This window comes from Bemisia tabaci, chromosome 3 (genome assembly GCF_918797505.1).
Source record: "Bemisia tabaci chromosome 3, PGI_BMITA_v3".
NCBI classification, from domain to species: Eukaryota; Metazoa; Arthropoda; class Insecta; order Hemiptera; family Aleyrodidae; genus Bemisia; species Bemisia tabaci.
Window position 1 is genome coordinate 44,673,501 of NC_092795.1, and position 20,616 is coordinate 44,694,116.

At 39.0% G+C, this 20,616-nt stretch overlaps 3 protein-coding genes across 3 annotated transcripts; 1 reads left to right on the forward strand and 2 right to left on the reverse strand.

Annotated features, from left to right (window-relative positions):
- Positions 1-4: 4 nt before the first annotated feature.
- Positions 5-3,116, reverse strand: LOC140224163 (facilitated trehalose transporter Tret1-like). The gene is made up of 3 exons (XM_072297598.1): positions 3,051-3,116; positions 2,163-2,434; positions 5-287 (listed from the first exon to the last, which is right to left on the reverse strand). Exons 1-3 carry the CDS (start codon positions 3,114-3,116, stop codon positions 5-7), a joined length of 621 nt encoding a protein of 206 aa, XP_072153699.1.
- LOC109030509 (facilitated trehalose transporter Tret1) lies at positions 2,294-13,181 on the reverse strand. Its single transcript, XM_072298435.1, has 7 exons — positions 13,023-13,181; positions 11,632-11,749; positions 10,024-10,162; positions 6,157-6,542; positions 4,510-4,717; positions 3,051-3,252; positions 2,294-2,434 (listed from the first exon to the last, which is right to left on the reverse strand). Exons 2-6 carry the CDS (start codon positions 11,719-11,721, stop codon positions 3,215-3,217), a joined length of 861 nt encoding a protein of 286 aa, XP_072154536.1. The 5' UTR covers positions 11,722-11,749; positions 13,023-13,181; the 3' UTR covers positions 2,294-2,434; positions 3,051-3,214.
- A 2,841-nt stretch (positions 13,182-16,022) lies between these two features.
- On the forward strand, positions 16,023-19,192 carry LOC109030541 (protein Abitram). The gene is made up of 3 exons (XM_019041543.2): positions 16,023-16,456; positions 17,686-17,757; positions 18,330-19,192. The coding sequence occupies exon 3, from the start codon at positions 18,455-18,457 to the stop codon at positions 18,995-18,997; it is 543 nt and encodes a 180-aa protein (XP_018897088.2). The 5' UTR covers positions 16,023-16,456; positions 17,686-17,757; positions 18,330-18,454; the 3' UTR covers positions 18,998-19,192.
- The last annotated feature ends 1,424 nt before the right edge of the window (positions 19,193-20,616 follow it).

Here is a 20,616-nt window from a genome sequence, read left to right on the forward strand (position 1 = left end):
TCATTTATGCGGAACACGGTACTTTTTTACTACGCTTCGGTTTGGAGAACATTTCTCTTCTGTCATAGTTTTTAGTGAAGTAGGACTCTATCTGCTCTAAAGACTTTCCTTCTGTCTCCGGGAGGTTGCGCAAGAAGTACAAAAAACCGCAAAGTGTAATCCCGCCATAGAAGAAGAAGACTCCGTTCAGCTTGATCCAGTGCTCTAGGTACAAGTAGGTTTTTGACATTGCAAAACTCACGTAGTACGCCCATGCAGCTGATATGCCTCCTGCTGCTCCGCGACCCCTAGAATTCAAACAAATAATAATATCAAGAAAAGTAGAAATATTGATAATTTTCAGCTCTCTGCCATTTTTAGGTACATGTTATTGCGGACGAGACTAAACACTGGAAAAAAAACACATTGGAGCTTGAGTTCAGACTCTTAAAAACATCGACAAGAAAAAATACTCTTGATTCAATCAGATTTAAGCTTAAATCAAGAACCAAGCCTCTTAATTTGAGCGGATTTCCTTTTGATTTAAGCTTAAATCTGATTGAATCAAGAGTCCTTTTTCTTGTCAATGTTTTCAAGAGTCTAGACTCTAGATCCGATGTGTTTTTTTTCCCCAGTGAATAATTGGGTTTTCATGAGAACACAGGGACAAGTATTTAATCTAAATTTCATGGGTGTATGGTTATAAATTATCTTCTCGCAGCGTATGTATTCTGATATTTTTAATAGCCTTATTTTACATTCAATTCCGATTTGAGGGATGTTGCTTTTGCTCGGCCTTTGAAATGTAGGTAAATCCGTCTGCTTCAAGAAATTACAATAATATCATGAATTTTGGCTATGTAGGTGTTCCATCTCTTTTTCGTCGATATTCCACAGACCTCCTCATATGATTTCGATAGCTAGGATTCACTTTTGGTTCGAGATGTCTAGTACTTATGAACTCCACGTGGAAGTACGTGTGGCTGAAATCATGAGTAAAGATTTTAACGGTTTTCAGTCTCAATTATGGAATGTGTCAATTATTAGAGGAATTAATTGATTACACACTTGAAGGGAATAATCTTGAGGTTGGAAGAGATAAATGACATTTTTATAATTTTGAGGGAAACGCGTTTATGTAATGTCGAAAAGTATATACACACGCAAAAAATAGGATATAGTCGGCACAACCAGCATGCTGGTAGTGCCGACCATCCTATTTTTTTTCCGTGTGCACACCATTGAAATTCCCGAGTTGCGTGTTCATTCCATTACTTCTTCTACTTCATACTTCATACATGTATGTCCTATTCAGTGCGTTAGAATAAAATTCACTTCAAATCACTTGAAGTTCAATGAACCCGTATAGTGAATTTACTTGTGATCATAAGGGCCCCCTCCCCTCCAGTGATATACTCCGATTATGCCCTCATAGCTCCCATGAGTGAAGTGTGTATTTTACTTCTGTACGGAGTTATTCGCTCTGGCCCTCATGCATACACCACTCTTTTTTTAAACTACCAACTTTAGCTCCCTACATAAACAACCCACTTCCAGCAGTATAAAATCTGTTTGTATTATTAATAAACCATATACTCTGATTTTAAGGGGAAAGCTGATCTTTCGTGTTCAATTTTCCCACCCCTGGGCAATTATTCCGCAAATTGGGTGAAACCTCAATTTTTTTCGATTGATTGTTTCTGCACTCCTTTTCCGCTAATACCCTTCAAATACGAAGGGAATTATTTTGAGTTTATGCAATGAAATCAATAACTTCCAGCGGGTCTTTTGTTGAATCATTATGGAATGATCACAATCGATAAATCCCTATCTTGGCAATGGTATCTATCGATCAAGGTCATTCTGTAATGTACTGGTTTCACGCTCAAATTCCCATCAATTTCCGATCAAATGGTAACTGGTGCGCACCATCTACCATCAAACTGCGGCCTGCAAAAATTTGATGGTAGATGATGGAGCTGTGGGGCTCATCCTTCATCTGATTTTCTGACAACCGCGCTTATTTCATGCTTATTTCAATCAACACGCTGTTTTAATTAATTTTACTCATCAATCTAGATAACTCTCGATCGCCATCTTGGTCATCATTTTGATCGGAATTTGACGGAAATTTGATCGTGTAACCAGGCCATAAGGATTTAATGATGGACCCGCAGACTCACTTTAGAGGGAAGACCTCGCTGAGAAGTTGCCACGGGAGGAGGGCCAAGCTAAGACCACCGAAGAAACTGGCGAGTAGCATAAGAGCGACAGGCATCCAGGCCAGGCTCAAGATTCGATTCGTACGATCGTAGAATGAGCAGTAGACGCCCAGAAGGAGGATGCATAGAGCCGCCATTCCCTGCGACGTCAGCGTCATCTTTCGTTTACCAAACTTCCTCAGGAAAAGCATGTTCATCGTTGTGCCCGCGAAGACTGAAGCGCCAGTCACAATCTGTGAGAGAATTCGTACGAAGAAACAGTTAAAGAGGCCTTCTTGCAAATATATAAATGTTCCATGTGAAATAGTGTTCGAAACTCATCTTTGAGTTTCAAGAGCCACGTGGCTCATCAATAAGCTCGATTTTTAGGGGCCATTGAAGATTTTTTAGGGGCCAAATTGACTTTTTGCTTACATATCACGGCAGTTAGATGCAAGATGTTTTAGTTACAGAACAAGTAGCTGTAACCTGGGAGGAATTTCGAAAAATCATCAAACAGAAAAATGAGGATTTTTTCTGTGGAGAGGGGGGAGGGGGGGGGGCAATTTTTAGCGGCCAAGTTGGCGCAGAGCCTTAATTTTTAGGCGCCATGACCGATTTCTTGACGCCTTTGGCGCGTTGGCGCCTGTGAGTTTCGAACGCTGAATTGAAAAACAAAGGTCAAAATAACGCAACGAACCAGACCGGCAGACCAGCGCGGCTAGAATATGTGAATATTTTGGACGAGACACCAAAAACCTCTAATTTTCAGAGTGGCTTTAAAAAAATCTTTACTGTGTTTTGTTACCATAAACATTTTTGCTCTCGACATTAACATGTGTTTCACAAAGCTTATAAAGAGCCTCTTACCAAAACTAGTTTACTGTCAACGGGAAACCCAAATTCATCCAGAATACCGACCATGTAAGGTCTCATCGCCGTCAGTTGTGTCGCGTGACAGAATATGAAGACAATAAAAACCATCCGCAGTGGAAGTAGCAGCTTTTTGTCAGTTAGTTCCTTGAATTTTGTTTTTAAATAACTTTCTTCTCTTCTTCAGGAGATACTTTTTCTGAAACATAATTCAACATGAGATACAGATTAGCCAGAGCTTAAAGAGCAGAATCATTTTTTTCATTGCCAAATCTTTCCGTCGGATTTCTGTCACACTGGTTCATAACTGCTTTAAAATTTAAGCCCATTCTAAAAACATTTCACAAGTAGAGAAAGTGAAATAGATTTGGGGAGTGGAACTTATAGGGAAGTTTATTTAGTGCACCCCTCCTCAACGTAAAAGCACAACAGACTTATGTAATGCAAACAGTGCGCTCAAAGTTTCAGTAAGCAAAAGGCAGTATACATAACTTCAAATAGCAGTGAAATACCTACGTAACTCCAAATTGCAATGAAATACGTAACTCCGAATTGCAGTGAAATACGTAACTCCGAATTGCAGTGAGAAGGTAACGGTTTCTGATGCGTAGACAATTTGTTTTAAGGGAAATTTACCATGGCTAAAAAGGTCATATTCTATGTTTTAGTTTATAGAGTAGATGGGAAGCTTCAAACGCAAAATTCATTTTCAAAACTTCCACGTCGCATGATGCACCACTTCAGTAAGTGCATAAATACTTCTTCAGAAGAGGATGAAGTGCCGTTAAGTGCTCACACTCAGACGAAATATTATACAAAACAACATGAAGCTTTTCATGCCGTCGTATATGCAAAACACGTCATCGATCCAGACTCTCATATATCAATTATAGTCAGTTCAGACTACTACAAAAAACGGAAGCGAACCCAGAGACAGCTCGAAGGGAAGCCTTTTGGTTATGTGGAATGGAGAGCTATGGTGGGAATGCTTCAGAGGGTGAGGGAGAGGGGGTTTCGAAGGACCTCCCCATCGAGGAAAATTCAAAAATATCCCTTCTCAGATAAAAATTTGAGCAGTTTTACCCTTTAATGCCGGAATCACACGCTGAATTTGGAAGTCAACAGTTATCGCTCAACAGCTGAAATTTCGCGCATTCCAGTCATACTCGTCCAGATTTGTATCAAATCTATTCGAGTAGTTCAACATTATCCGATCGTCCCTGAGCCTCATTGCTGAATTCCACATTCAAGCCACATTCAGTGTGTGATTCCGCGTTTAGATTTGTGATATACTTGTATTTGAGTGCTTGAAATTGACAGATTTTTACCTATTGTGCAGTGATTTTTCTTTATTAATTCAACTAATTACCTCTGAAATGTAAAGTTTATCACGGAAAGATAGCAAATTCATGAGGTCATAGTATACGATAAAACTTTTTTGAACCTGCTCACTCACCATTGTCATTGCCCGGGACCAACTCGTATTTTTCTTTTTCGGGGTTTTTTTCTTGATCGGGATTGGGAGAAATTTTGGCGTAACTGCACAGCTGCTCGAATTCGGCTCGTATAACCTCTGGTTCAGTCCAGCCCCGCAACCAGCACAGAGATTTTTGAGCGTCCTTCAAGCGACCTTGCATGACGAGCCATGTCGGTGATTCTGGGATCTGAAAATAACATTTTTTTTGTTTACTTTGTAGAAGATACTTCATGTTGATAAACCAACGGCTCAAACTTTATAAAAAAGGGTTTTTAAAAACACCGTTATGTATACTGCGAAGCATACCACCGAAGTGAGATTCTTGCGCAATCGACAGTCGCTGCCGAGCAACACTCCCAGGACACATTAAAGAAAACGGTCGGGAAAACTGATCGTCTTTGTACCAAAATAGTACCAACAACTTCGCCCCGCGATCTCACAAGCTCAGTTCACCTTCAACACCATAGGTTGGCACTTTAAGCTGCTTAAAAGCAGTAATAGTTGCTTGCAATCGCTGGAAAAAAACACATTGGACCTAGAGTCCAGACTCTTGAAAACATTGACAAGAAAAAGTACTCTGATTCAATCAGGTTTTTTGCTTAAATCGAAAGGAAATCCGCTCAAATTAAGAGGCTTGGTTCTTGATTTAAGCAAAAATCCGATTGAATCGAGAGTTTTTTTTCTTGTCGATGTTTTTAAGAGTCTGGACTCTAGATCCAATGTGTTTTTTTTTTTTTTTTTTTTCCAGTGATAGTTTTGCCACATTCATTCATTTTCGTCCCATTTGTAGTCTTACATCAATTGCAGTGAGTTAAACAAAAACGTTTTGAGTCGCATTTTTTGAAAAGTTCAATTTTGAATTCAAATTTCCAAGGAATAGATGCCTAAACAAGTCGACAAGAGACGGCCGTTCAGAGGCAGCAAGATGCCCGTCATCATTGAATCTTTAAATCTTGACGGGCTTTTTTAGATTTTCCCTGAAAACTAAAGTAAACTAAATTACTTTGACGGTGAAACTATCAGACTACGTATCTCAGCTTGCGACATTGCAGACTTCCCGTGAAACTTTATTTTTTGAATGGAATACTATTCAATTTTAATTCTTAAAAGAAAGCCGTAATTTTTCCACCCTGTGTAAAGAAAACTCCATGATAACTTCAATTTCATATTGATTTGTTTTACTTCAAAAATATAAAATCGGAGAGGAAATTTTTGAACACCGCAAACAAGACACGTAGTCTAGTAGTCGGTAGTTTCACCCAAAGTCCCTATATACTGAGAGCAAAGACAATGCGAATCCATTTCTGATTAGTTCTCGTTATTTTAGGTCATCACAGTGTCACGAACGGGAATAAAGATTACATTTCACGAATTGCAAAGATTATAAACTCGAATGATCGGGGGAATTGGGGGTACAGCATGGAACAAATGGAATGAGAGGGAACGGAGATAGGAATTCGGGAATGGGTTGATCAAAGATTACAAAAACGTCCGATTTGTGTGATTTTCATTCTCGTGTGTGACATCCATAAGCCGCATTGTCTTAAATCTCTCTGTAAGGGGACTCTGGCTTTATCGTCTATGTATATTTATCACATTTTTGTGAGCTTCACGTTTTCTACTCACTTGTGACATGCAGACAACGGTAATAATGGGAACAGCACTGCTGATTAAAGCGGCCGTTCTCCAGGGAACCAGGTACCCGATGAAGTACATGACGAGCGTGCCGAAGAAGCTGGCGGCACAGAGGAGAGCGCAGAGAGTGCCGCGAAGATGGGGTTCGCCCATCTCGCCGATGTAGGAGTGGAGAGGCGCCTCGTCGAAGCCGATGCCGAGGCCCATGGTCAGCGCCACGAAGTAGAGGGCGTAGACCGACTCGGCGAAGTAGAGGGTGATCCACGCGATGAAGATCGGGATGTTGACCAGCATCATGGAGCCTTTCCGCCCGAACTGCTCTTGGAAGAACCCCGAGCAGAGGCTCCCCAGAGGGTGAGAGAAGAACAAGATACTACCTTCAAGACAAAGAAAGAGGCATTCGAATATTGGACCAAAAAATATTTGTGGATATAAAATCGCTAGGATTCAAACATTTACAGCTGGATTGCATTTTGCAATTTGGAACTATAAATTCAGGCCCGGTTTAAAAACAACGTATGTGCCTTAGTTTCCCTATGCATATACGTGTTTTTTCATATGAGCCAGAATTTATAGTTCCAAATTGCAAAATGCAGTCCAGTTGTCAGTGAACGAAGCTCAGAGAAGCTGGTTGACGCTGAACTTTGAGTTTAGATTAGTTTGTTGACAAGTCATCGATGTCTTACTTTTTGATGATAAATGAAGTGGAAAGATTGAATAATGGTCCTGGGTAAAAAGAACTTTCTTAACTTTTCAGGGAAAACATGTTTAATCGGGAAAATCGAGGCAACGTTGGAATTCTCATGACGGCGTCGCAACACAACATGGGCCTTTTGAGCCATATTATTCGATGCAGCACTTATTCTAACGCGAGTTCGAATAATCGTGCCAAACACAGTGCGACCGGTGCGGCGGCGGCGTTAAACGTATGCACCTGCAAGACTTCAGGAGTACTTCACGCATTGCGCCAAACAGTGCGCTCGGCGCACAGCCCATATTAGCGCCTGCAAGACTGCATGAATACTTCTCGCATTACGCCAAACGCAGTGCAGCCGGTCAGTTGGCGTGAAACGCATATTGGCGCCTACCTACAAGACTGTAGGAATGCTGTAGGCTTGCGTGTCAGCATTCTTGACTTTCTACTCCAGTTTTTACCATAATTGAAGGGAAAATGTGTATCCTGTTATATTAAACGAAAATAGAACGAAGAAAATTTCGCGTCGAAATTTTCGATACTCTTATTTGAGATCATTTAGTTAAATTTGCGGAAACTTTTTAGAGAAACTGTGTATGGCTTTTTAAAAATGGGAGAAAAGAAAAAAAACACTAAGAAGTGGCTCGAATTATATGTAACAAGGTGGAGAAATGATGCTGGGTCCACATCATTTCGCGGGGAAAACAAAGCCAAGAAGTTCCAAAAGTTATAATTAGAGTCAAATTTTTTTTGGCTCTAATGAGTACCAGCACTAGACTGAGGGGGAGGAGAGTGTTCAACTCAGGCATTTTGCATTGGAATATTCAGTTGAGATCACACCGACAAATCTCTACCGGTTTTGGTCTTTGTAAACCTCATCAGTAGAGTATACTCGCCAGTGATCCCAACCTAGCATCCCGTAAAATCCAAGACGACATTAAAACGCCGCCATGGATATGACCTGGATATGACCCGAGGCATGACACAAAAGTGTGATCCTCGCGCCATCTACCGTCGCTGCTGAACAATTCTCATAACAAAACCAGGAAAACCCGAAAAAAATGATAATCAGGCTGGTTGGAGATGCGAACGCATCTAGACTCTAGACTCAACCGCTCGCTCCTGGACGGGAAAAAAGCAAGCAGATGTTCAGGTTTCTAGCATTCACATTGCACATGCTCTTAAATTAAAAGGATTGGCAATAATTTTGTTAAATGGTTCAATGAAAGGTGAATGTAGATACAGCCCCCATGAGCTTTGCAGCTTATTACAAATTCTCATGCTTCCAAAAATGTCTAATCTCAGCTACCCACGTGACGGAAACTCAGATCCCCTTTCTTTTGAAACGTGCCTATGATGTGGATATAGTTCCAAGCGGGAGCATTAGGGAGTGAGGAAGGGGGAGGTGTCGCAAACAGTCCCGTATATGCGTCCATTACGAATAGCCTCTTGTTCACGTGTTGTTTGTTGTCACCTTAAGATGAAACTACTTGTCTGTAAAATCAACAAAAACGTAGCTACTACGCTACCACAAAAACCACTTGCATAGCAGAAAAATTTTCAAGCGGCTACTGCTCTGATACTTGAGGGTATACTTGACTAAATAATCTATGAGCGATGACATAATTCCTTTTGATAGAAAGTCGCTGAACTGATTCAAATTTAGCCTAGGTAATGCGCAGGTAGAGACATATGTATCTATGAAGATGATGAAACCTCTTGTAAGCATATACTACAAACACCTGGAGACTTTCACGTGTTTAGCACATCAGTGCCGAGTCATCAGTCGGTTTTCTTCGTTTTAAAAAAATGAAGTAAGAAAGAAAAGGTTTAAAACATTATTGATATCTAACGGATCGTAACTGGATAGTAAATCTTTCTCGAGAGGAGCAGTAGCGTGGCGTGCTTTGCGATGTATCGGTTGATAAGCCATTCAAACCTATGGAGAAAGATCGATTATCGGGGCGTTTGCAACGCACACCATAATAATCGATTCTTTACCATTGCTTGAAATGGGAATGATTTCGATAGTCGATTATCGCGCTTTGCCTCTGGAGAGGAGCTGAGGAGCTGCTTGAGTTTGATGCTCAGAATCACTTATCTAAAGACAGAGGTTGCGTATGTTTGAGAGGAAGCTCTTCATAGTTGGAGGGAAACTCTTTTTTTACGAGTACTGTTGTTCCTTTTTAAGAGGAATCAAGTTTGGAACAGCACTATAGTTAGACCTAACGCGAGGGAGCTCAGTCATCATGGACACTGCGTTTTTTTTTCTGGATAACGTCTCCTGCTCTCATTTATAAGGCATGTTTTATCGACCTGATAACACTGGAAAAAAAAAACACATTGGATCTAGAGTCCAGACTCTTGAAAACATTGACAAGAAAAAATACTCTTGATTCAATCAGATTTTTGCTTAAATCAAAAGGAAATCCGCTCAAATTAAGAGGCTTGGTTCTTGATTTCAGCTTAAATCTGATTGAATCAAGAGTATTTTTTCTTGTCAATGTTTTTAAGAGCCTGGACTCTAGATCCAATGTGTTTTTTTTTCCAGTGAATCTTGTTTCATCGACCAGATAGATAGCTCTCCTGACTATTGTTTCTTTGACCCTAGTTTCTGGTTTCTGCTCTTGATGAAAATGTGCAGAACGGTTAGTTGGTTGGTTATATCGGTTGGTTGGATATGACCTTTCAAAAACAAATAAACTTGTGTCTTAGCCTCCTGTCAGATTTCATCCTTGTTTTTTTTCGATGAAACTCTTCACTTTTTCAGAGGGAGTTTTCGAGGATTGGGCCGGCCGGGGTGGCTACCGCCGTCTACCACCAACAGTTATTTCCACGAAGCAACGATAAAATTAGGAATTTTCATGAATCGAAAAGCCCTTTAGTAAAACACCGGTTTCTTTGTCTTCCTCATTTTCTCTTTTTTGTGGTCACATCAGTAATGAAGACAGCGGTTTCAATGTTTTATGATTTTTTAACGTTTCGCTGGTTATACTGAGGAAAAACAAATCGAGGTTCTTTTTCTCGAGCAGATAGATATGTGTGTAAGATGCCCTGCATGGATGCCATTGAAAATTTTCCCTTCAACCTCTAAAATTGATCTTTTTCATTTGAACAATATTGTTGATTATGGGCTCATGTGTTTAAACGATTTTTTGACTCACCGAACCACGACGCTTGAGCATCGTTCAAGCAGAGCTCTTCTGACGGATGGTTGTGAAGAGAACCCAAGACGATAGCGGGCATGGCAAGCATCATACCGAAATCCAGAAGCAACCAGTTTTGAAGCAACGCCACAAGTACCTTTTGAAAAGAGCAGCCATGATTATGCCCGTATATGTTGTGAAAAACACGCGGAAAGGACGCACAAAAACGGTACGTATTTAAATAACTAAAGTTGGGAACCACGTGCCTCAAAAATTGTCCATAATATACCACACATCATTTTGGAAAACTACTCTTGCAATATTTTGGAAAAAAACATGATTTTTCTGCACTCTTTAAGGACTCTGAGAAAATTTCAAGGAATAAAGTTGGTTAGTTTCCCTTGGAAAAAAAGAACACTTGGAAAATATTTGAGCATACTGAGCCAGGTGCGTAGTTTCCAAGTTGACCAGTTGATTAATTTTTCAATGGGTAATGGTATATGATCTTAATTACCGCAGTTTCCTGGAGGCTCATGATACACGGCAGAAATTTTGGAGCATTTTAATGTGGCATACTTTACTTCTTTCATACTTCTTTCGTCTTTTATACTGCAATTGGAATTTTTGGAACTTTTTGGCTTTGTTTTCAACGCGAAATGATTTGGACCCATCACCATTTCACCACCTTGTTTCTTACAGTTCGGGTCATTTCTCTGTGTTTTTTTCTCCTTCTTTCATAGTTAGATACCCTAACTGTAAACTCTGGAATTATCAATGGTCCAGTTGCAATGGTCACAGAATCGTGTTTTGGTGCTTGATTCTCGTAGATTAGCTAAAAATAATAAGATCTGTCCGAACAGCAACTCTTTACGTTTAATATTAATGGAGATATCGCGCTTTCAAAAATTCAGTTTATGACGTCACCCACCGCAGTATCTCCACAGTGAATGACATCATAAGCCGAATTTTCCAAACGCGATATCTTGGAAAATATTGAACGTAGAGATTTGCTGCAACTGACCCATTTGACACATGTTGTAATCCTCGTTTCCTCTTTGGGGAAATGTTCATTTTCTGGACTCTGTCAAACGTTTAAATTTTTTGCGGTCTGATCGCTTTTCCCTTAAAATTATCGCTCCTCCGTCGTAGAGGCGTAACTCAAACTCCACGTGAGCCCTGATCTCCGTACAACCTTATGTTTTCCGGGGCTCATGTGAAAGTAGAGATACGCCAGAGATTACGTCAGAGGAGCGACGAAATGCTCCTCAAGCAAGAATCAATGCACTGGGAAAAAAAAACACATTGGATCTAGAGTCCAGACTCTTGAAAACATTGACAAGAAAAAATACTCTTGATGGAATCAGATTTTTGCTTGAAACAAAACGAAATAGCTTAAATTAAGAGGCTTGGTTCTTGATTTAAGCTAGATTCTGATTGAATCAAGAGTACTTTTTCTTGTCAATGTTTTTAAGAGTCAGGACTCTAGATCCAATGTGCTTTTTTTTCCAGTTTGGTCTCAGATGGTCCTTAACCCAAGTCCTTCCTTGGAAAATAAGTCAGTTCTTCTTGAGTTGAACCAAATATCGTGTAAATTTTAGGATAGTTTGTCATTTATGTAAGTAGTACCTGGGCGTAGGTTGATTTCTTGCTGTAGTGAAATCGACCCTTTTCACTGGATTGGTAGCTAGGTGGAGGCTGTTTTTCGGGGGTACTCATGTTGCCGGCCGTCTGTGTAAGCTCCTGGCTGTAAGATTAAGATTCATTCAGACGTCGTCATTTTCAGGGCATAATTATTGCTCCACGGAAGAAAAATTGTTTGGGGTTATCCCCTAAAATTGTGGTACTACCCCAATTTGTCGAATGATATGGGCATTTCCAATTAATTTTGGTAGTACCGCAACGTTTGGGTTTGTAACCTCATTTATTTGGGCACTACCGCAATTAATTGGTGTTCTATCGCAATTGTTTGGAAATGCTCGTATCATCCAACAACTCCTTCCTCTTTTTTTATTTGTCATTAGAAATTTTATTTGAGAAATGAAAAGTGACGAGGAACAGAGAAAATTTACAAATTAAAACAAGGGTCTTTATCATTAGACGAGACAGAGACGTTTCTCGATTTTTAGCGACGCAAACTTCCTGTCATGCTTCATAATTTCAACGGAAAACTATTCAGCGCAGTCTCTCTTAAATTTTCATGATTTTTTCTCTGAATGAAGAATACTATGTAAATTGTTCAAGAGATGGTGTGGATCCGTTTCACGTATTAAAAAAGTGAAATACTGCGCTATGTGAACACAAGTTGTTTTATGTTTGGCAAATGAACTGAGTTGGTTGAAGATGACAGAGCTCATAAATGAACTCATCGCTTCCTCTAATAATTAATTAATGAAGTAATCTAGACATATTCATTAAGCTTTTCTTTTCCGCAAATACAAGTTTTCAACTTTCACCATCGATGGCCATGCCGCTGTTCGTTGAATTCGCCGATACAACTATTGCTGCTTCTAAACACTCTGTATTGTCTATCTTATCAGTTGAAGGCAAATCTAGTAGCTGTCCAGAAAACTATTCAACAGGTGTAGGCAAAAGCTCTGAAGCTTTTCTATCTTCTGCGATTCAATTATTTTGGATGAAGATATTTTAATTTTGTACTCAATAAAAGGAAGAACAACTCCTTATAAGGCTACATGTAGACATGTATGATAATACACAATTAATCCAAAGAGCTTCAATGTCAAAAAACACAACAATAATTCCGCAATTTTTTTTTTTTTTTTTTACTTTTCATTTCAGTCCTAAAGATAGGTATAATAAAAATTATAATGTCTCACAATCAGTCAAAAATATAATAATTTTGGCACTGTGAAGCATCGGGCGGACATAAATTGTCTACGAGAATTTAATCAGCCCTTTAAATTATTTTTCAAGCTCAAAAATTACCACCAAAAGGGCTGTTCTTGTCTGATTTATTTCAAAAAATAAAAGAAGATTATCAATAAAAAATTTCAATTCACCTTTGACAAATTCGGAATAATCCGGACGGCAAGATGCGAGGTTTGGCCAGGAGCACTTTGTTCTTCTCCCAATAGTCCCAGTTGGATGGTGGGACAGCACTGATTCAAGAGGTTTCATTTCACCTCCTTCACCTAGCACTCTCGGTGAAGATAAATCAAAATTATTATTTTATCATATCCTCTTGACAAAACACTTCAATTTCAAACTGAGAGCCTTTTGTTGAACAACAAATCTGTTTATGCAGCCTCACGTGATATTGATTAGTATACGCATACGTGCTGTGCATAAAATTGGATCCGCCAATTAAATACTTAATGTATTCTTCCAGCTCCACTAATTACCTTAAGTTAATTTGCAGCAGGAATTATCACTGAAATGTAGACTTTTCCGATTAGATAAGATAAGACCAAACGTAAATTGGGGTGTTATACGTCGGTTGTATCAAACTGGATGCTTCAGAGCCGAACCGTCAGATTTCAGGAGCGTTCTTTTTACGTCAAAATCCTACTTCTACTTTTTGCCTCCAAAAATTTTTTCCGAATGTTCCCGCAGTTGGATCCACGACCTCTGCAAATTTGGAGAATCTTCATCTTCATTTTTCTTTAAAATAAAAATAAATAAATAAAAAAATGGCGACAAATAAGAATCAAAGCTTATGAGAGTCAGCCACCCCGCATAATTTTTAGAACTGAATTCATCCACTGTGCGGCCTCGAACCAGGGCCGGATTAGCTCTCAGGGGCCCGGGGTGTTTGCAGATGAAAGAGCCCGTGCAATGCGGGTTATATACTTCGTAAATTGAAGGCAATTTGTATTTCCAAGAAAACAAAATGTCCCAAATGCCCTCACTTGATTTTACTTGGTTCCTTATAATTTGGTCCCCCTTCCTGGAGGATAGGGAGCAAATACATTGATAGGGCTGCCACTTTATTTGGGGACTCTAAAACTGAAAACACGGCAACCCTGCTAATGTATTTGCTCCCTATCCTTTGCATGGAGAGTTTGTCTTGATGTAGAGGTGGACTCTCAGGATAGCGTGGAATATCCCCTCCATTTTGGCCTCAACTTGAGAGCTTTTTTTTGAGCTTGGGAGTTGATTTCAGAGAAAACCAGTGGCACCATCGTGTTTCTCGCGAACTTTTACATAAGAATCAACAGTCAAATCGCAAATTCCTCACACATGCAACATCTCCATTCTGTGTAATTTCCGAGGAACGATGCAGATTTTTTTCCCGCCAGGAAAATAAAATGGGAGCGGAGTTTTTTAAACACCGCATAACGATCTCGAGTTGTAGTATTGGCCCTCACTCAGGCTCGGACTGGCCATAAGGCCAATCTGCCATTGGCAGATACGCCCCCTTTGCGCGCTGAAAACGCGCCCCTCTTACAGATAGCAAAATAAGAAGAAAAAAAAATTACAACCGAGAATATGTGAGAAAAATTTCTTATTGAACGGAAGAAGAGAGAGTTAGGAGTAAAGAAAGGTGCTTTAACGCATGATAGTGGTGAACAGAGGTCCAAGAACTACTTTCTGAAGCGTAAACAATTTTCTGTGAAATTTTCACCTTCTTCTTGACATATAGGCGCTTTATCATCCCCTCCTTCATTCGCTATGTGTAACTCCCTTAGAAGCGATGGTCAGTTCGATTTTTAGACAGATACGCATCTTTCATAGGCCTCTTAAGAAACCGTTAAACATATTTCCTCCTTTTCAAATGACTATTGATTTGAACATATATAGCATAGCTCAGGCAGACTTAACCTTAATTTATCTCTAAATTCAAAAATAAGAGAATTCTAAAATGTAAACGCGATACACTATTCGCGCAAGATGGATGTCCTCATTGCATATGAAAAATGTAAGACGCGATGCCGTGAGTCCTAAACTCGCAATGCTCTGTTCTAGTTTAAAGCAACATTACAAATAAGACAAACGCAAACAAACACAATATGGAAATAAAGCGAGGGAAAGGATGCGTGTTGACAACGGCGCAGAGATACAACTATTCGTACTTGATGGACGTCCGTGCTGCATCTGAAAAATTGAAGGCGCGATGACACGAACCGTGAGCTCTCAATGCTCTGCTTTATGCTGTCAATGAAGCGTCGCTCTGATTCGGGAGAAACGTTTAAAAAAGGCCTAAAGACATCTCTCCTACCTCCGGCTGTATTCCTCACGTAGTGTTTGAAGCACCATTACGAATAAGACAAACGGAAACCAACACAATATGGAAAAAGAAGGAGGGAAAGGAAAGGATGTATGTTTACGACGGCGCAGAGATACAACTATTCGTACTTGATGGACGTCCGTGCTGCATCTGAAAAATTGAAGGCGCGATGACGCGAAGCGTGAGCTCTCAATGCTGTACGTGCTTCACGTTCAATTTTGCAATTTTTACTCCGTGCGATCAATAAACTTTGAACCTGAAAATAGCGTAAACTTGTGCTGATTTGCCAAACTTTTCTGAACCGCTCTCCACGTAAGGAATGCCCTACCAGGAAATATCACATTACGCCCCTTTAACCAGCTAAGGGTCTACGCCCTCAGATGCGAGCCAGTCCGACCCTGCACCCTGCCCTCACTCGTACATTCTCAGTTCTAAATGCTAAATACACGTATTTCGATTTTTCGGCCGTCATTCCTAAGAAAATGGGAATATTGTGGGATACTGATGCATTATAGGTCAATGCAATGCCCTTGCAATCTCCAAGAAGCATTTCCTCTCTGCCTACTGCAGGATGAGGAATATAGACAGTTTTCTCGTTATCTCCTGAAAAATCGGTTTTTCCTAATCACGAAGTTTGGGAGTTTTATTTTTAAAATTTGCCACTTAATTGTGAATAATTTACTTATTTTATGTGTATAATTGTATAATTCCGTTTCCAGCGCCTCTTATCTACTGCTTGCGATTGAACTTCCGTTTCCTGTCGGATTGAGTTGAACCGGAAACAAGAAAATGAACTGTTTATCAAAACATCGAACATCATCACAACATCACAGTCTTTATAGGTTATGTAAATGTCCTCTTCTACCTCTTGGTTGGGCCAATACTTATCACTCATGGCCATGTAAATCTCATTAGCAAATATCACAGCCTCACAATTTTTAGTTGTTTAATAGTTTTTAGTGTCTCTCGTGTTTGCTGCTGTCCTAAGAAGAGATCCTCGCAAAATCAGCTACTAACCAAGTGTAGAATGTCCTGAGCTAAAATGCCATTTGGTGCCAGAACCACATGTCACTTCAATTCTCACTGTACATGTTCTACCTTATTCTTCTAGAAGCTTTAAGTAATCCTTCAACTTTTCTTCACTTTCAGTACAGCTAGGAAATCTCAACATACGTGTACGGTACCCAAATGTCTTTTCCGCAGGCTCATCTCCACACGGACGAATGTAATGAATTTGCAAAAACATATTTCACTTGTATTGAGGAAGTAAGTAAGCAAATTGATTTCATCTCTTTTTATCTGTCAACCAGACTTGTACTCCTAGTCAGTTGTTTCACTGAGGAGTTAGAGCGGACGCATTGTATGTTGAGACAAATGTCAATCTCTGATTACCTCCGAATCAGCACCACTCAATAGGTTAATACATGCAGTCATATGGCACCACTGATGAGTGGTGACCTAAACAATACTTGACTTTTGTCTCAACATAAGATGCGTCCGCTCTATCAGAAATTGATTTCTCATGGAAATGCTATCGACCCTGAAACTGCAAAAATGTGTATCTTGGTTGTAGTGTCTCGATATCTCCACCACTATTTCATTTCTTAGAAAGAAACCAAATCAACATCATGGCTTGAAATTTTCACAGAATATTTTCTGTACAGACAAGAAAAATCACTGGAGTTTTGAAAAAAAGACATTCGCCAGTTTTCCTCGCAGAAAATTAAGTATGATCGGAAGTGTGCATCACTGCGAACCGAGATACGCATCTCTGCAGTTTCGCCATCAATTTGGTCTGGTTCCAATCTATTTAAGGTGTACCCAATGATAGACCAATCAGATATTTTAGCACATAACTTAAAAATAATTCCTTAATTAGATTAAAAATTAAGATTTTATCTTTGCTGTAATGTCATGCCCAATTCATACGGTTTAACTTCTCATTCAAATTATTTCCAACTTTATCAGATGAAATTTTTTACTGTGTGAATTAAGAAGGAAAATTGTCCAATCATTAGACTCTGAGAAGAAGTTAGATGAAAAATTGAACCATTTGAATTGGGTTTCAGGAATCACCGCCGAAGCTACTACAGTCCTCGTCTGTGGGTACTTATCTACAATGTAACTACAAATCGACTGTTCAACTTTTTTCTGTTTATAAAAAATTATGTTGCACCGTTTTCTGTGCCAAAATTATGCTGTATGACATCTCTGTTAGCAAAAGAAAAATAAAAAATCGTCATGTCTACCCCTCCATGTCTGAGCAGCACCCCCATTTTTCAAATTGACAGAACCAAAACCGACCAGCTGCAAGGTCAGCTATGAAACTGTTCCTTGACTCCTATCTTTATCAGCCGACTGTAGCTTGGGATTCTAAATAATCAAAAAGTAAACAAAATTCCTCATTTTCACTAAAATTTCCACGTTTACAGTCAGCTCCTTCACGGAAGTAAATATTTTGTCTTGGATACTTACAATTATTATTTTCGTTTCAGAGTGGCTTCATCAAGTGGCTTGGACATTGTGAAGACTCCTACCGTATGATGAAGAATTGTTTCAAAAAAGAGGTGTGTGCAAAAACATTCTGATTCTTGTTGAAAATTATAGGAGTGAGATAAAAAATGGCTGCATAAAGCACTGAAGTTTGCCATTGCTCATGAGTATTATAATTCTTGAAAGTGAGTTGAAGCTGCTAAGGAATGAGGAATTTATGACTCATAGATTCTATTCTTTCATCCAATCTTCCCCTTTTCCTTTTCATTCAAATTCTCTACAAATTTCTCACTTACCTTGTTAATGATGTAAAACGGTGTTATCGCCTGGAGAGGTATCAACATGCTCAGACTTCTGTGTGTGTGTGTATTTGATGTTTTGGGGCCTATTCTGTGAAATTTGTAAATGTTTTGACTACCTACAATTGAATAATTTTCGAAAAATATGGACTCTCTACAGCTATTTACGGAAAACTTTTTATACAACAGTATGACTTGTAACTTTAGCCAGTGCCCCACCAATGCCACAAGGCGCTAAAAGCACTCTTCCTTTCCAAGTTAAAACCAGGAATGTTTTCAACAATTTTTTTAAATGTGTTAAGTCTTTTTTAAGAAAATACATTTATAATTTTTTGTTTGTTTTTTAGCGACTTTTAAAAGCAGAAGCCAACCACATTAAGGCAAGGCAAAGAAACGAAGAAACAAGACGTCGCATATCAGAATATTACGCCAAAGAAAAGTCCAAAGCAGCTTAGAAAAGTTAACATTCGCAATGATGGAATTAGCATCTGTAGAAAAATGCACTCCTGACCTCGAAGGATCTATGAAGATGGCCAGTAGTCATGATGAAACTTTTGACTTTCATTACCCGCCCATCGAAGATTCCTTCGAGGGACCAGTTGTAAAACAATCCATTGCAGAACAGTACTTTGAGCCCCGCTATTGCAAAATGGACGATGATAATTATTGTATTTTGTTTCACTCAAACCGCATCTGCGTTGTGACACTTTCCAAAAACCACTCAATCGTTCAAGAGGGCAAGGAAGTAACAAAAATTGATTTCAAACAGAGTACAACTCAGAAACTACCATTGCAGGAAAAATGCATCGTTTGTATGATTCACTGTGCAGATCAGACTATGTACAAAGTCCGTGCTTTGGTGCAAGGAAAATTGATAGAGGTCAATGAGAATTTGACAGCAAATCCAGATCTTCTGGTGAAAGAACCGACAGAAAATGGTTACCTGTTTATTATTCTCCCCACCATAGCCAATTATGAAAAATTCAAAAAGAAATATGCCTGTAAAGAAGAATGACAGCAAAAATGTAAAAGAAACTTCAGCACAAAAATCATTTTGTTAAAATCACATGCTAATTTTCTTGTTTGCCAGTGTACATTTAGTTTTAAGTTCGTTTTTGACTTATTGTTTTGTTCAGTCAAGTAATCTGACCAGTTTGTTACAAAATGTTAATAGTACATTCTTAGAATTAATACATATTTTTGATAAGTACTTAATTTGTCCGAAACTTTATTCTTCTCCAGAAAGAGCTATGCACAGAATACCAAGAAATTCCCGATTGGATATGATGTTCCTTACGACCTCCTGAGCATAATAAGCTTTTAGGATCTAATTATCTATGTGCAAATCTCAAGAAAAGCAGGACTGAAAATTGACTTTTTCAGCCTTTTTACGCGCGTTCTCCAATGGGCATGTGGGATGGTTGCTACAAGTATGAGGACTCTGCACTGTCCTTCGGAGGAATTTCATTGTTTTTGCCTGTCTTCTTTTTCTAGTCGCAAGGGAACAAAAGATGTACTTGTTCACCAATAAGATGTTGCCAAGTTTTCACTAGACATACTGCATGTGAAAAGTCCGAAAAATTTACTCTTCGGCCCCCTTTTCCTTGAAATTGGCACAGGATAATTCAATTTTAAAAGATCATCGTGCTCAGGAGGCCATAAGGAAAACCATATCAAGAAATATTGAAGTTTAGCCAGCACTGAATTTCTCTAGGTATTCCATGCGTAGTCCTCAGTCTACTCGTATCTACTGATAAAACTTGAGGAAGCAGAAATTAATGTCTTATTCAAGAACTTATCATACAATTATTATTTTTCCCAAGCAGAACAGATCATCATCATTTTATCGATTACAGTCAGATGTGCGAGTTTCTACCACACATGAAAAATCATCTGAACTTCTTACTCCTAGTTCAAGCAAGAACTCTTGTATTAGCGGTGATGGTTCAGTAACTTTATAATAAAGAATTACTGGACTTGATCTGAATCCAGTCCATTTTGTGTATTGAGTTTAAAAGAATCAAATAATGAGACTCATCTATTGTACAGAGTTAAAGATGAAAGGTAACACAAGTCCATTTTATTTCATGAGCTATTCATTGTGCTTGATTGAAAAGATGAGCTCATTTTTGACATGTTTAATTATTTAGCAAAGTTGTAGGTAACTCCTTCTTAATCTAGAAGTCTTACGGACATACATATTTCGTTTGAAATGTACTTTTAATTTCTCATCTGACCATCAAATTGCTCCATTACAAAATAAGCTCTGCATTGGTAATCTCAGGGCCAGAAGATTTACTGACCAGACTTTACTTGCAGCTTTGTTAATTGGGCTGTAAAATTTGTATTCTGAAGTACAGCAAGATTTTCAGGAGAGAGTTTTTCCACTTCAAAATTTTGCGAATATAGCGAGACTCCTCTCTAGACCACCAACTACTAACTACAGAGGCAATGCCCTGCTTGCCAACTTCTCAAGGCATTTCACAGCTAAAAGTTTTTCCTAAAATTGAATTGACTAGACTTTTCTAATCATGCGTTCTGGAAAAGAATGAAATTATTAACCAAGGGTGTGGGATAAAACCTTTCCTTTACTTTTACTTTTTTTTAAATGCAGAAACTACATGCGGCTCCTCT